The 14,649-nt window shown below is 42.9% G+C and overlaps 1 protein-coding gene across 1 annotated transcript; it reads left to right on the top strand.

The window, feature by feature from the left end:
• Window positions 1-426: 426 nt before the first annotated feature.
• On the top strand, window positions 427-10,353 carry LOC104269712 (fatty acid desaturase 1-like). Its single transcript, XM_009877228.1, has 12 exons — window positions 427-645; window positions 3,534-3,644; window positions 4,077-4,274; window positions 5,290-5,391; window positions 5,583-5,711; window positions 6,775-6,832; window positions 7,244-7,320; window positions 7,541-7,638; window positions 7,993-8,089; window positions 9,371-9,450; window positions 9,646-9,771; window positions 10,302-10,353. The coding sequence occupies exons 1-12, from the start codon at window positions 427-429 to the stop codon at window positions 10,351-10,353; spliced, it is 1,347 nt and encodes a 448-aa protein (XP_009875530.1).
• The last annotated feature ends 4,296 nt before the right edge of the window (window positions 10,354-14,649 follow it).

Genomic DNA, 14,649 nt, shown 5'->3' with positions numbered 1-14,649 from the left:
ATCCAGTTCCTAGTGCTCTGTGAAAGTGCTCACTTAACAGTCCTCCCTGTCAATTTTGGCATCTCGTTTAACTGAATAATAGATAATCTTCCTGAGTTTTTCTATTTATGCACACTTGTGCTCAGTGGAGCAGTCTACAGCTCTCGTGAGTAATCAGCCCTTCCAAAGGCAACTCGGAAAGGACAAGAAGGAACACGGCTTTTATTCAAGGGTGTGTCAAAGCACCTGGTGTGAAGGTAGAAGAGGAGGGAGTTACGGAAGGGTGTGTTTGGGCGAGGGGAGCCAACCAGCCCTAGAAGCACAGGGAGTGGCTTGGAGTGGGACTGTATAACGGGCAGGCTGAGATGGTTCATCTTCTGCCTGGCCCCAGTGCTGCAAAGCTCAGGGTGGTGAATCCCAGCACCAACTGCACACCCGCCGGCACAGATGGCTCCACAGACCGGCTCCACTGAAAAAGAGACACGACCCATTTCCAACTTCCCACAACTTTTCACTTGGGAAGATATCAGAATCCGCAATGGCCGCGGTCAAGGCCGGGAGCAATGGCTGGTGATCGACAGGAAGGTTTACGACGTCAGCAAGTTTTCCAAGCGACACCCCGGAGGCAGCCGAGTCATTAGCCACTACGCTGGGCAAGATGCTACGGTAAGGTCGAGGAGGTCAGTAGAGGAAGGTAGTTCCAGTGGCAGGGCAGGAGGACACGGTGGGACTCCAGCGGAGAGCGCTCACGGTGGCTGACGCGTTGCTCGGGCGGAGAAAGCAGCAGACGTGTCTGTGCCATCCGTAAAAACGCCCTTCTGGTTACCTCCAAGGTCCGAGTGACCTGCTGCACAAATTGTAAAGCTCTGTTTAGGGTCTTTATATCCTCTTGTAGACCAAAGCAAGACTCAGGCGGGTTGTCTCGCTACGAGGCACGGTCAGGCACGTTGTCCTGCAGATAGATTGGACTAGATGATCTTTTGAGGTCCCTTCCAACCCCTAACATTCTATGATTCTATGATTCTATACCTGAGAAGCATCGCTGGTGTTGCAACAAGGGAGGGAAGAGGGGAGGAGGACTGTCCTCGACACAGTTTTTTACGTTAAAGGCTACTCTTTCAGTGTCACATGGATGTGCTCAGTGATGATTAGTGAGTGATCATTGAAGATAAAGCGTAGCTGGGGTAGCGAAGGAGGAGGTAATACCCAACCATAGAGTAATTTTGGGAGCAGTGGAGGAGAAGGGGATACTCGAGGAACTGCCACTGTTTTACACAGGCAAGCGGAAGAGGAGGAAGCCTTGAGCAAAAAGACCATTTCAAGGGAGAAGGGAAAAGAAAATACAGGGAAAATGACCAAGAAAGCAGCAGAATGACATTTGGCCGCAGGAGAAGAGGAAAGATTCTACAAATAATCGCCATTGAAAACAGATTTTTCCAAAGATTCCTGCAAAATTCTGTCTTTTAGAGAGTCTTTTCTAAAATGACTTGTTGCTTGCTGACAGAAATAATAAATTCTAAGCAGATCTCACAGAGCATTTGCTGAAAGTAGCTTCCATATACATGCTTTAGAAACGTGACCAGCCCAGAGATCCCTGTAGCCTGGTGCCATCTCCTGCAGTTTCTATTACTGGACTTTTCCAAATGGTTTATCCCCAAGCTCCATCCTCCCAATGCTCCTTGTGGGGTTTTAAAACTCTTTAAATTGTTACCCCTTTTTCAAAGCTACCTCCTAGCATGGAAGCTGTTCCAGAACTCCATTAATATTTTCTTTTTTTTTTGTTATGTATAATTTTACTACATCCTTTTGAAGACAGAAGGACCAGAACTACATGCAGTAAAGATTGTGGGTAGGCTGTGGATTTAAGTTATATCATAACAGCATTCTTCTGTCTTTTCTCGCAATTTTTATTCTGCTAATCTTTGTCATTCTTTTTAAAAAATGCTACTATGTTCATGTATTCTGAGAAATACACACTTTTCCAGAGAAACAGGAGTGGAAGGTGCCTCAAAAGATCATCTGGGTGACATTGCCTAAAGACAGGATCCAGGTTTTTTTTTTCCAAGTATTCTTGACTACTCTAGAGCTCATAATTGTATATACATGGTGAGAATTATCTTCCTGTAGAGCCCATAATTATATATATTGTGAGAATTTTCTTCCTCTATGTGGATTACTTTATAAATATAGACACTATGCATTGCAGAACATTACATTGATGTGAAATGTTGGAGGCTGGGTGTGTTGCAGATGATAATCTTTGAAGTTAATCTCTCCTAAGATGATAATCAGGTCCTAAGAACAGGGAGGAGAAAGGACAGGTTGCAGGAATGAAAAGCTTGTCTTTCTGTGATAAGATTCCAATTTTTGTGGGCAGGAAATTCTGCTTTAAGGATTCTGGCTCTTGTTTCTAAGCTGCAACGTAAATACTCACAGCTTGACTCAGTTTTAGAGTTCCCAGCAAGTAGGAGCTAAATAAAAATATATAAAAAACTGTAGAACGGGGATCATAATGAAAAGATTTCCCCAGAACTAGGTCTGGACAGAGTAATTCATTCATCACCGTGGCAAAGGGCCACTAGATAGCTGTAGAAAGTTCACTTGTCCAAAAAAAGTCACCTTGCTGTGACTTCTCCTAGGCTGAAGTACTCGGAGATAGATTGTCACTAAACCAGAGACTTCAGAGGAACCTCCAACAGGGAAAACCCTCTGTCCTCTTCCAGGGGCTTAATCCTGACCGGGCGTGTGCAGTTTTTTTGTGTGTCGTGATCACCCATGTTGACTTTCAGAGCCCAAATCAGCAAGCCCCTGCCTGCTCAGACACCGAGAAGTTTGTGATAGCCGCTCTTTGTGGAAGACAAAAAAGTACGGTCAGCCCTCCTTCTGGAAAATTCGCATGAGCTAAAAAGTTCTGCTTTATCTGGAATTTCATCCTTTACTCCATAATTTATCTTGGATTTTGAAAGTGCAGATTGTTCTTGGGCAGATCCGATTGGGTGTTGCCCAGTTCCCCAAAACATCAATCAGCCTGAAAACTTACGGGGAACTCTAAGAGATACCCAGTTAGCCCTGGTGTGTACGGAGCTTCAGCATAGATCTCCTATGGCCCTGGTGTAATAAAAACAGGCTTTTCAAAACACCAGCCATGTGGAAAAGACACGCCTCGCACATTGCCGTGTTTTCCTGCTCCTGGGTCCCATCCACAGGGCAGGGCTGCTGGCTGGAGCCTTCCAGGGAAGGACTGTGCTGAAACGAGCAGATGAAAGAGTTTCCCTCTGCAAAGATATTTTCATCAAACACCTTCGTGTTTATTACCGGCCCCTCCCAGGTACTTTTGTGAAATCCAGTTTCTTGAATCTTCTCCAGCTTCCTTGGGCCAAGCTCCAGCTGATGGCAAAGAACTGCGGGAGCAGCTGAAGGGACAGAAGTGGACCAAGTCAATTGGATTATGCATTATACCAAAGACCTGGGGAAAAAAAAAAAAAAGAAGAGGCTCAGCATCTGGTGTTCAGTCCCACACCTTTTCTTTCCCCTTTCCTTTGTGTGTTTCTCAGGACGCCTTCGAGGCATTTCACAGTGATAAGTCTCTGGTGAAAAAATACTTGAAACCTCTGCTGATCGGGGAGTTGGCACCAGATCAACCCAGCTTTGAGTCGAACAAGAAAGTGAGTGTCCTAGCATCCAGCTGTGGGGATGGCTTGGGGTTTTTTTTTTCAGAGCGCTAGATGAAATCGTTTCTGAAGCAGCATTCCTGACGCCGTGCTGCTGTAGGCTGGGTGGTGGGAGGCAGCTGGCCGTTGTCACACCTGGGAACATGTGCTGTCCCAGAAACCCTAAATCCACACCTGGGTGTGAGGAATGAGAGCCCCAGAGCCTCAGCTTCCGGTCGGTTCTTCCCATTGCCGTGTCGCAGTAACAGAGCCTGCCAGCAGCTTGATCCCCAGTGTCAAAGCAAAGCCAAGATCTGTTGAGCTCATGCTCATTTTTGCACAGAGACCCCTCTGATAGAACATCTCCTGTGCCTGATTGGGTAATCCTGGGTCTGCTGCGTTACATTTCCCAAGTAGACGGCGCATTAATACTCCCTTTACCCACAGAAAGCGCTTTTAGAGGATTTTCGTGAGCTGCGCTGCACCATTGAGAAGATGGGACTTCTGAGGCCAAACTACGTCTTCTTCTTCCTGACTTTCCTTCACTTCCTGGTACTGGATGCTGCATCCTGGCTCGTGGTCTGGTACTTTGGGATATCCTTCGTGCCTTTCCTGGTCGGCATGGCATGCTTCACCACTGCTCAGGTAAACTGCTGACGGCGTTTGATGCTGCGGGCATCTTTGGTTCTTCCAGGTAGAGAGGATTAATGAAGCGTTTGCATCCCAGTCGTTGCTTTACTGCCTCTCCTTAGATCCTGTTACCTGGCTGAAGACAACGAGCACGTTCTACATCACTTTTTTTTTTTTTTGTTATTGCCTGCAGCAAATCTCGTTTTGCTGACAAGCTGCTCGTTAGGCTTGCAGTTGTGTTGTGGCGTTACACAAGCTGGGATGAGCTGATCTAACCGCCTACCCCAGCAACAGAAGGAATATCTCACTCTCAGCTTCACTTTTGGCTCTGTATTCCTTCTGTTTACTGACTGATGACTCTGGGGATGTTGGAGCTTTTATGAGACAATTACACTCACTAGCCCTGGGTAATTTTCTGATGGATTAGGAAACAGAGTTACGAGTCAGGGTTAGTGTTGGGAAGGAAGGAACAAGAATTTGTGGCCCTTAGATGGGAGAAATTGGAGAGTGAGAAGAGAAAGAAAGCAAGATTTTCTTAGTGGCACTGAAACCTATAGGTTTATTCAGACATCTGTGGAATAAGTGCAAAGTAATTAATTTTTTTAATAGTCTGTTCTATTTGCCTAATCTCTGCCAAGGTAGACGTTCCTCAAAGAGTGTTCTCGTGTTTCCGTGGGGATATGAAATATAACAAAGCTATGGGTTTGGAAATTCTTACACCTTCTAGCTGGCCACTTGGAAATTACATATTTACGATGGGAGCCAAAATCTTCCATGCTGTAAAAGTCAAATTAGTTGTAACGATGCTTTGCTGCTTTCCCTTTGGCTGCTACAAACAAAAATCAGTTATCTGGTGTTGAGCAGTTTTAGTGGACAATAGGCTGGGAGGAATTTCTCATTGCTGAGTGTGTAGGACAGCAGGTAGTGTTTTTTCCCCAGACCAGAAGGAAGACGCACTCGCACTACAAAGGTGCAAATTAACGCGACGCCGTGGTGATTCTGTTTCCTCGGTGTTCCTTTTGTCCTCCAGATCCAGATGGGCTGGTTCCAACACGATCTGGGGCACTGCTCTGTCTTCAGGAAGCCCAAATGGAATCATCTTCTGCAGATGGTCGTGATAAATGTTCTGAAGGTAATTGCCTCACGGTGGGAGTATTCTCTGGGGCTAATCTGGACTAAGCAATGAATGGGAGTGTCCTTACAGTCAGGCAATATTACCGGTGAGGGAAGTGTAGCGCAGCCAGTGATAATATGTAGATAAATAGTGATGCAACTGTTGATATTGTTGGAGCTGGAATCCCTGGTCTTTAACTTTTGCTGCAGGGGTTACCAGCCAGCTGGTGGAACCACCTGCACAACCAACACCATGCCAAACCCAACTGCTTCCGCAAAGACCCCGACCTCAACATGCACCCTCTCCTGTTCAGCTTGGGAAGGACACTCTCCATGGAGGTGAGCGTGAGGGTGTCTGGAGAAGCGAAGATTTTAAAGATGGAAAGCTCTAGAGTGAGGTATAATCATAAGCCAAGTCGTGCTCTTCTGCATAAACTCAAGGTCGTTTCCAAAGGGTTCCAAGGTCTGAGACCCTCATGGACTGACTGGTTATTGTGACACTTAGGCACCAGCTCCTGAGAAGCAAAGTCTTAAATTCTGTTTAAGTTCTCTGCAGGGTAAGCACCTTTAAGGCTGTCCAAAGAATGAGTCAGGCCACTTGCATTAGTGCTAGATGTTCGTAGTGATGCTGTGGATAGTGAGTCAGATGTTCCCCTTGGGCCATGGGAGCTGTTTGGCTCCTGAAGCCTCCAGCTGCTATGCACAGAACACAAGTGGAGCGAGTTATTTCTTAATCACGAATTTTATGGCTTTCATAAAAGTTAAAACAACGAACAAACCTTCATTGCATCCTTCCGATTTCTGATTTCTTCACGATAGACAAGGTTGCTTTTGGTTTTTCTTTCCCTGGCAATTCTGTTTATTCAAGGGGGTGGTGGAATGGTCTTTTTCCTAGGTGGCATCTCACTCTCCTTTAGCTGGTAATAAGCAAAGAAATCACAGTGCTGGAAAATTCCAGCTCTGCTGCCTCAGATTCCTGAAGGGAGAGTTTGTACAATAGAGGTAGTCGTAGCTGTTAACTGCAGCTGGGATGGATTTTGTCAGTGGTCTTCCAAAAGATCTTTCAGGGTTATATATCAGCATGAGCATCGTGAGAGGGCCGGCTGTGCTTGACTTCGTTTGATGGAAGTGAAAGGGTTGGAAATCCGTTCCCATGTCTTCCTGCCCTTTAACAGGGAAGATCCAGGCACGCTATGGATGGGCAAAATGGCTTTCAGTGGTCTCATATAGTCCAGTCCATTTGGTTCATTTCACTTCTGATCAGGGAAGACATCTCTGAGGTGTCCAAGGTTTTGTTTTGGGTTGTTTGGTTTTCTTTTTTAGTAATAGGGGAGCTCTGGAAATAGTTTACTTATTATTTTGCTCTTTGAGGAAAACCTGCAGATGTCTTTTCATGTTTCAGCTTGGAAAGAAGAAGAAGAAGTTCATGCCTTACAATTACCAGCACAAGTATTTCATCCGTGAGTATCCTCGTGCCCCTACAGCAGTGCTGGAGGAACTTGGCTTAAAAGTCGTGATGGCATCTCTTCCCAGAATAAAGGTTTTACGGATGCTTCCACTGAAGTCATGGCTTCAGGAAGCTTCATGTTAAAGTGTTCACGTCTTTTATGTTGAAGAAAGTTGATGTGAGGAGGAATTGCCCCAATGTCTCTGTTAGGATTGTTTCATGTTAGGTACTGAGTAGAGGTGAGGAAGAAAGGGATGGGAAAGGAACAAAGAAGTGGGGAGAGGAAAAAAGGAAAAGGTTATGCGGACACACGAAAGTTGGTGTAGATGGAAGACAGCAATTTTTCTTCCATGGGAGGATATTCTGTAAGATGTATGATGCAGTGAAGTTATAAACGTCTCTCTTTTTCCATTCTTCCCCTCAGTATTGGCCCCACTTGCGCTCATACCCTTCTTCCAGGTGTCTATATTCTACTATGCAATCAAGAGGAAAAAGTGGCTGGTAAGCACTGCTTGCATTGGCTAGAAAACTTCCAAAAAATGTCACCACTCTGGCTAGATAAACCTTCACCTCAAATGCTGGTATGGCTTAAGAAAGAAAAGACTGATTAATAAATAAGAACACTTTTCATGATGCATTTCAAGTAAAAGGGAGAGAAGGAGGTGGAGGGAGTTAATGAAAAAGGAACTTATTTTCAATGTTTTCTTTATTTTTTTCACAGGACCTGTTACTGATTGTGTCTTTCAACATCCGAGTCTGCCTCATGTATATTCCTTTAATGGGATTTAACAATTTCATGGTGTACTACTGGGGGTCCAGGTAACACAAAGAGTACCACGAGTCCCCATGACTGGTATTTGTAAAAAATATTGAGCTTCAATGGAAATAAATGGAAATGATTCATACTACTATTTCCTCAGAAATAAATAGTCAGCCAAGAAGAAACAGTACCTTCAGGGGTGGTGGTGGTGGCTACTCAAGGAGATCTATGACTACAAGTTGACTGGTTCTCCAAAGAAATTCCAAAAGTTAGGAGGCAAAGAGGCGGAAACAGAAAATCTTGTATTATGTAAAAGGGTTCTTTTACTTAATATGAGACTCAGGAAAGTGTTTTACTGGTAAATTTGGATGGGATTAGAGCTGTGATAGGTGTTTCTGTGGTTTTCTGCCCAGGTACCTAGAGAGTACCTGGTTTGTTTGGGTGACGCAGATGAATCACATCCCAATGGACATTGATTATGATAAGAACGAAGACTGGGTGTCTACTCAGGTGAGAATCTCCTTTCTTCTGGAAGAGTGGGTCTGCAGTTCTGAATTATAGGACAATGTTGTTTTTCTCTTGGCTTTAGTGTTGTGCTAATGAGGCTTGTCCCTGCCATTCGTTAAATAGGCATGCATTGCTGTAGTGGTCAGAATGTGTAAATCTTTAGTTGGAAAACAGGCCATCTAGATTAAAAAAAAAACACAAAAACCAACACAACAAGCCAAAACTATTTTTTCACTGAGAGGTTTTGACATGTTTTTCAAAAACCTTTTCCCTTCATGATGTGAAAAACTCCCGATGGAATAACAGTCAATCTCCTATTTAGGCCAACTAAAGAGAAGCAAAGTGGACTGGATACCTTTATTATTTTACCCTACAGGTTACAGGTTTACTGTAGATAAGCTAAATTTGATAAAATTTAGGTCTGAGAAAAATTAATGTTTGAACACAACTTTACTCACATCTCTGCTGCCTCCAGCAGTATAATCCCACATGGTGGGTTCTGAGCATTTTTCCTTAAACCAAGGGAAAAAGACCCATCCTGGTACTGACCTGACCAAATCTGGATCTTTGAACCCCCATCTGAACACCTGCTACATTCATTGGAGAGAAAGAGGCATTTCTAGACCATGATTCATCTTCATAGAATCATAGAATTGTCAGGGTTGGAAGGGACCTGAAAGATCCAAACCCCCTGCCATGGGCAGGGACACTTCCCACTAGATCAGGCTGCCCAGAGCCCCATCCAACCTGACCTTAATAACTTCAGGTCACATGAATGACACCATAAAAACTTCTGGTTTTCTCCACTGACTCTGAAGCGGTGAGCTCAGATTTCACATGAAAAGTGTCTAAATTAGGTGAGATGAAGTCCATACGCACACGTTTGTCCTCATACTTTTGCATCTGACTCCACTTGTACTAACTGCAGGAGGCCAGAAGAATGTGTGTTTTTTCTTTTTTTTTTTTTATTGTGTGTCATTTCTTTCCATCCAAGTGCAAGATGAGAGGAGAACCTCTGAAAAGAATCACAGCAGGAGTTATGGGCATGCCAGTGAAGAAGTTTTTCTTTCTAAGCGAAGAGCCAGCTACATTAACCCATATCCCAACAACCCGAGTCAATCTAGACTTTGTTTAATTCTTCAAGGCAATGATGGTTACAACCCCTGACTCTAATTTCCGTTTTATGCTAGATGAGAGTGGGTAATGATTGCTGGGGTTCAGTTATCAGACTTGCATAAAAATAAATGCTAAATCATTTATTTCTTTGGTCTCTTCTCCTCCCAGCTCCACGCAACGTGCAATGTGAAACAATCCTTGTTCAACGACTGGTTCACCGGGCACTTAAACTTCCAAATTGAGCACCAGTGAGTATGATGATGGGGAGAAAACTGAAAACCACGTGAGTGGCTTAAAAATGAGAAAGGCCATGTAGTCTCACCTGAAATCACCTTAGCAGGCCCTTTGCTCTTTTTCTGAGGGAGGGCAAAGAAATATTTTGAACAGAGGGAACAGAAGGCAACGGAAGCGAAGTCTTAGCTCTCTCTCTTTCAATTCTGCAGCCTTTTCCCCACGATGCCTCGCCACAACTACTGGAAAGCAGCTCCTCTGGTGAAAGCCCTTTGTGACAAGCATGGCATTGAGTATAAAAGCAAGACTTTGCCGGCAGCCTTTGTAGACATTTTGCAGTAAGTATCAATTAACAAGACAATTTTGCACTGGAATAGCGTTCAAAGGAGGGACATAGGCGACCACTTCAAATCAATATCCATGGAGAGATGAAACATAGAGTTTATTTAGGTTTTTCTAAAGGCACTTCTGATTTTCAGAATTTTTCAGTGCTTCAGAGTTTATTTGCTTTTCCTGAAATCCTCTCAACTCATTCCCTGTAATGAGATTTTGCTATGAGGTGTCCATGCAGTTTTTTTAATCCATTTTTTTCCCAATATCCATGGAGAGATGAAACATAGAGTTTATTTAGGTTTTTCTAAAGGCACTTCTGATTTTCAGAATTTTTCAGTGCTTCAGAGTTTATTTGCTTTTCCTGAAATCCTCTCAACTCATTCCCTGTAATGAGATTTTGCTATGTGTCCATGCAGTTTTTTTAATCCATTTTTTCCCCCATTTACTTCTTCTAACATCTAAACTACACTTTACTGTAGTTTACAGTTAAATATTGTCTCCCTATAAATCGATCTTTTAATTTCTGTTCCTGCAGTTCACTGAAGGATTCTGGGGAGCACTGGCTTGAAGCATATGTCCATGGGTAGAAACTGGCAGCTCCCAAAGGGAACCTTTTCACCAGACAACTGCTGAGAGTCAGCCCGGACCAACAGTGTGTGTGTGTGTGTGTCTTCTGGTATAGAAACTCGGGACCTGGTCAAAGCTAATTTCAGTAAGAATGGGTGAGAAAGTAGGTTAAAGATTTTTTTTTTTCATGTTCCAAACCAGGAACCTCTATTTTTTCCTGCTCTCAAACTCAGCCTTTAAAGCCATCATGAACTGGACCTTCAACCTGGGAAGAAGTAGCTCTTGAATCAGCTTTGATCAGTTTACTTCATTGAGGCACCAGCTCATTGCTTATGGAAAAGCTTGAAAGGAAATTCATCATCGAATGGTTTGGGTTGGAAGGAACCTTAAAGATAATCTAATTCCAACCCCCTGCCATGATCAGGGACACCTCCCACCAGCCTAGGTTGCTCCAAGCCCCATCCAACCTGGCCTTGAACCCTTCCAATGATGAGGCATCCACGGCTTCTCTGGGCAACCTGTTCCAGCATCTCACCACCCTCATACTGAAGAACTTCTTCCCGATGCCTGATCTAAATCTACTCTCTTTCAGTTTAAACTCATTACCCTTTGTGCTATCACTACAAGCCCTGGGAAAAAGTCTCCGTCTTTCTTACATGTCCTCTTTCAGTATTGAAAGGCCACAACAAGGTGGTCTTCTTAGTTGTTTTAGCTCAGTGAATCACTGGAAATGGGATAGAACAAAGCAATCTGTAGGAAATCAAGGCACGTTAGGTCAGAGGGATCTTTAAGGGATATTCTAGAACAGACAAAATAAGTATACAAAGAACGAGATGGCCTGGGGAATGTCCCCATCGCTACCGATCTTGTAACATGACTTGTTCTAACTACTTAGCTCTAGTTCTACTAGTACTGCTCATGGGTTGTGGAGGGAGGCAGATAACTAGATTACACCTGTAGTAGCTGGATTGAATACTGTCCAAAGAGTCTGTGTAACATGTATTATTTATATGCGTGAATACATGTATGTATTTTGATTGAGTGGTGGCTGTGCTGTCTGATTAGTTTTGTAGATGTAGACCAGCTTTGAATAAGACTAAGAAGACTGGGCACTGAGGAGTAGGTCCAGCTTGCTTTTATTGAGTTTTACAAGTATTATTTTTTATCCAAATGTTTACCTCCCCATGATCCGAAGGACCTGTGGCCGTCTACATTGGTTATTAGACAACTACGTACATTTGTGGCTCTGTTCCTATATCCAGAAAAGGAAATAAAACACATCTAATTCTGTCAGCTCATGAGGTCCTCTTCAGGCCCTGCAAATTCTTCTTCTCTTCCAGCGTCCTCAGGAACCAGCTCCTTTCCTGAAACCCTCACTTACCAGTTCTGTACCTGGTGCTTGGTCCAAGAAGGACCGAGCTCCTCCATTTTTATGGTTCAGGAGAGATTTTGCTAGTGGAAAGTGTAATGATTGCCTATGTAGAGACACCACAGGTCTCCTAGAACACTACTAGGTTTTGAGAACGTCATCAAAATGAAGAAGTTAGGATGGGCCTATAGTAGAATATTTTCACTGAAAATGCTTTCAAGGTCATGGGAAAGGTGAACAGTAAATGAAGAGAGTTGGGCATTGAATAACAGACAAACGAAATAGAGGATGTATGAAAGCATAAGGACACCTGTGGGTGTCAATTCATAGCAGAGAAAAAAGAAGGAAGAAAAAAGCTTAGTGGTGATCACATGGTTATTTGGAGAATCTAGAATACAAGGTAAAATAAGGGATGCGAATATCAATAAAGTTCCTCTTCATGATTTTTAGGTTGAAAGTCAAGACCTGTTTTAGAAAGAGCGTATGACCTCTGGTTAATCTTGCTGATGTTACAAAAGAATGATGATTCAATGATGACATTTGCTAATATCGTTCATAATGAATATAGTCCATCATGATCCATACTGGCAAGACCTGTATTTTACCGTACTCACCTACCTGATCTAAGACCGTGAAGGTAGCCTGTAAGGGCAAATAAATAGACAATCTGCCTGTAAACCCAAAGACCATGTGCAAGAAAAGTGGTTCTTCTCCTCTGCCTCAGAACTCCATGCCCCAGCTTTCAGTGGACAAATCACCCAAAGGAGGAAAACGTGAAAGATCTTAATGTGAGATATCACCATGAACAACTTGACAACTACCGATGAGCAACATACCGCTGTTGCAAGCTACAGACAACAGCTGCCTTCTAGGTGACAAATAATATCAAACTAAAGGCACAAGGCAGGAGGAGTTTGGACTTTTTATTTTTGCCTTTTTTTTTTAAGGTCACCTCCATTTATTCATGTGTTTTGTGTGTGTAACACCGTTCTGTAATAACACCTTTCTGGTGTTATTTCCTAATAATAGCTGATGCATGTCATTAAAAAGGATCCTGATTAAAAAAGTAGGTTTTAAAAACTGCTTTGAAAGTAATTTGAAAATCCCTTCTAACTAGTGCCTAGAATGACGCTGTGTTCACAAAGCCAAGGTTGATTAGAATTGTGATATTCACAATTAAGTGCAAGAAAGTTGTAAGTATTTAAGTGATAGTCTTAAGATGAAAGCAGGGATTTCACTGCATGCTCTATCTCGTAATACATGAAGACATTTTTAAATGGATATCTTGGTGAAAGTAATATAAATATTAAGTTTTCCTACCTTTTTTTTTACCAGTGAGACTTGAAAGCTGTGCTGATCAGATCCTGAGTCCTACTAAAATCCGCTAAATACAAGACTGGCACAAAACAGTTCTTTCTGGCATCAGTCTCATAAATCAGACTGGTTATTTGTTGCATGCAGTCGACATTCTACTCGTGAACGCAGTAATTTATTAAGTCCGTCTTTTCGCAACCTCATTTTAATTAAAATGTTTCTTTAATTGGTTCAACAGGGTGCTCTGTGTGAATATTCCCTTCTTTATCTATTTCATAAAGATTATTGTCAATGAAGCTGGTTTACCTTTCTCCAGTTCCAACATGGTTCACAAACTTCATGGGGCCAGGGTGGTCCCACTCGGTGAGAAGGTGACAAGCCACTTTGCTTTGTGTCTGCATAAATACTGAGGGCTCTAACAGTCCAAGCTTAATGAGTAATAATTAGAAATTGCCCCACCTGTGACACTGGTATAGAAGGAGAAGAAAAACGTACTCAGTGAAACCTTGTTTGACATAAAATATACATGACGGACTAAGAAGATTAAAATACAGGTTTTGTGCCTAAACAATCTTCTGGAGACTAATTCTATACGTGTTTTTTCATAACTGTAATGTTCCCTGAAAGACAGTATATGTAATCTGGAATACTGGGACGAAAGGAAATTAAGGAAATAGTTTGCAGAGTCTTGCTTTCTTTGTAGTAGGTGATACTGAGGCTTTTTCATTAAGAAACATAGGCAATCTTTTATAGTAGAAAGGGGAAGAATGCCATAAATCTGTTATTTCTTCTCCCACTTACTGTCTCAAATTACACGATTCTGGTATTTCCTGTTCACTTCTTAACTTCTCTGTCACTCTCCTCCTGGGTGATTTTGATCGTTGCCTCCTTTAACTCTTTTCCAGATGGGTTCCCATCAACCTCTTTCCCACCTTCAACTCGTGACTATTTCTTTTGTCCTCTCAATTAGACAGACTCCAGGCTTTGTACCCTATGGGTTCTCAGACGGATTTGAAGGATGCTGACGTGGTGCCTGTTTGCATGGATAAGTAATGTCAGTGAAGCTGCAGCAAATACACTTACACAGACCATTAAAAAAATTCTGAAGCTTGGGGCTGTGGATAAGCTTGGCTGACGAAAGCTTACGTATTAATGGAGGCATAGATGGTTACATACCCTCTCCTAAATTTGTATCCTTGGTTTTGCTCTTAGGCTCTAGATTTAGGGATGAAATTGCATAAGATGGTTCAGGTGGAATCTTACTGAAAGAATTTAGAAATGGAAAGAACAACTCCTTTTTCTGCCAATGTCTCGCTCTGCGTGGCACGACCTCAGCTTAGCACCTGCTGAAAGCTAAAAGGATTCCCCTAAAAAGGCTTGTTTGCTGATTCCTCTTAAAACCCACCCTTGCAGAAAATTGCTAGAGTTCTTCAGTGTTGTTACACAGAATCGCAGAATTAGTGAGGCTGGAAAAGCCCTCTGAGATCATCAAGTCCAGCCTATGACCCAATGCCACCACATCGGCCAGACCACGGCACTAAGTGCCACTTCCACACATTGCATAGGCTCTTGAATAATTCATCAGTGGCCAACTTGTTTGCCTGACCTGAAGGCAATTACTATATATATAATA

Source organism: Apaloderma vittatum, unplaced genomic scaffold (genome assembly GCF_000703405.1).
Source record: "Apaloderma vittatum isolate BGI_N311 unplaced genomic scaffold, ASM70340v1 scaffold16129, whole genome shotgun sequence".
NCBI classification, from domain to species: Eukaryota; Metazoa; Chordata; class Aves; order Trogoniformes; family Trogonidae; genus Apaloderma; species Apaloderma vittatum.
This window is presented reverse-complemented; position numbering and strand designations above follow the sequence as displayed.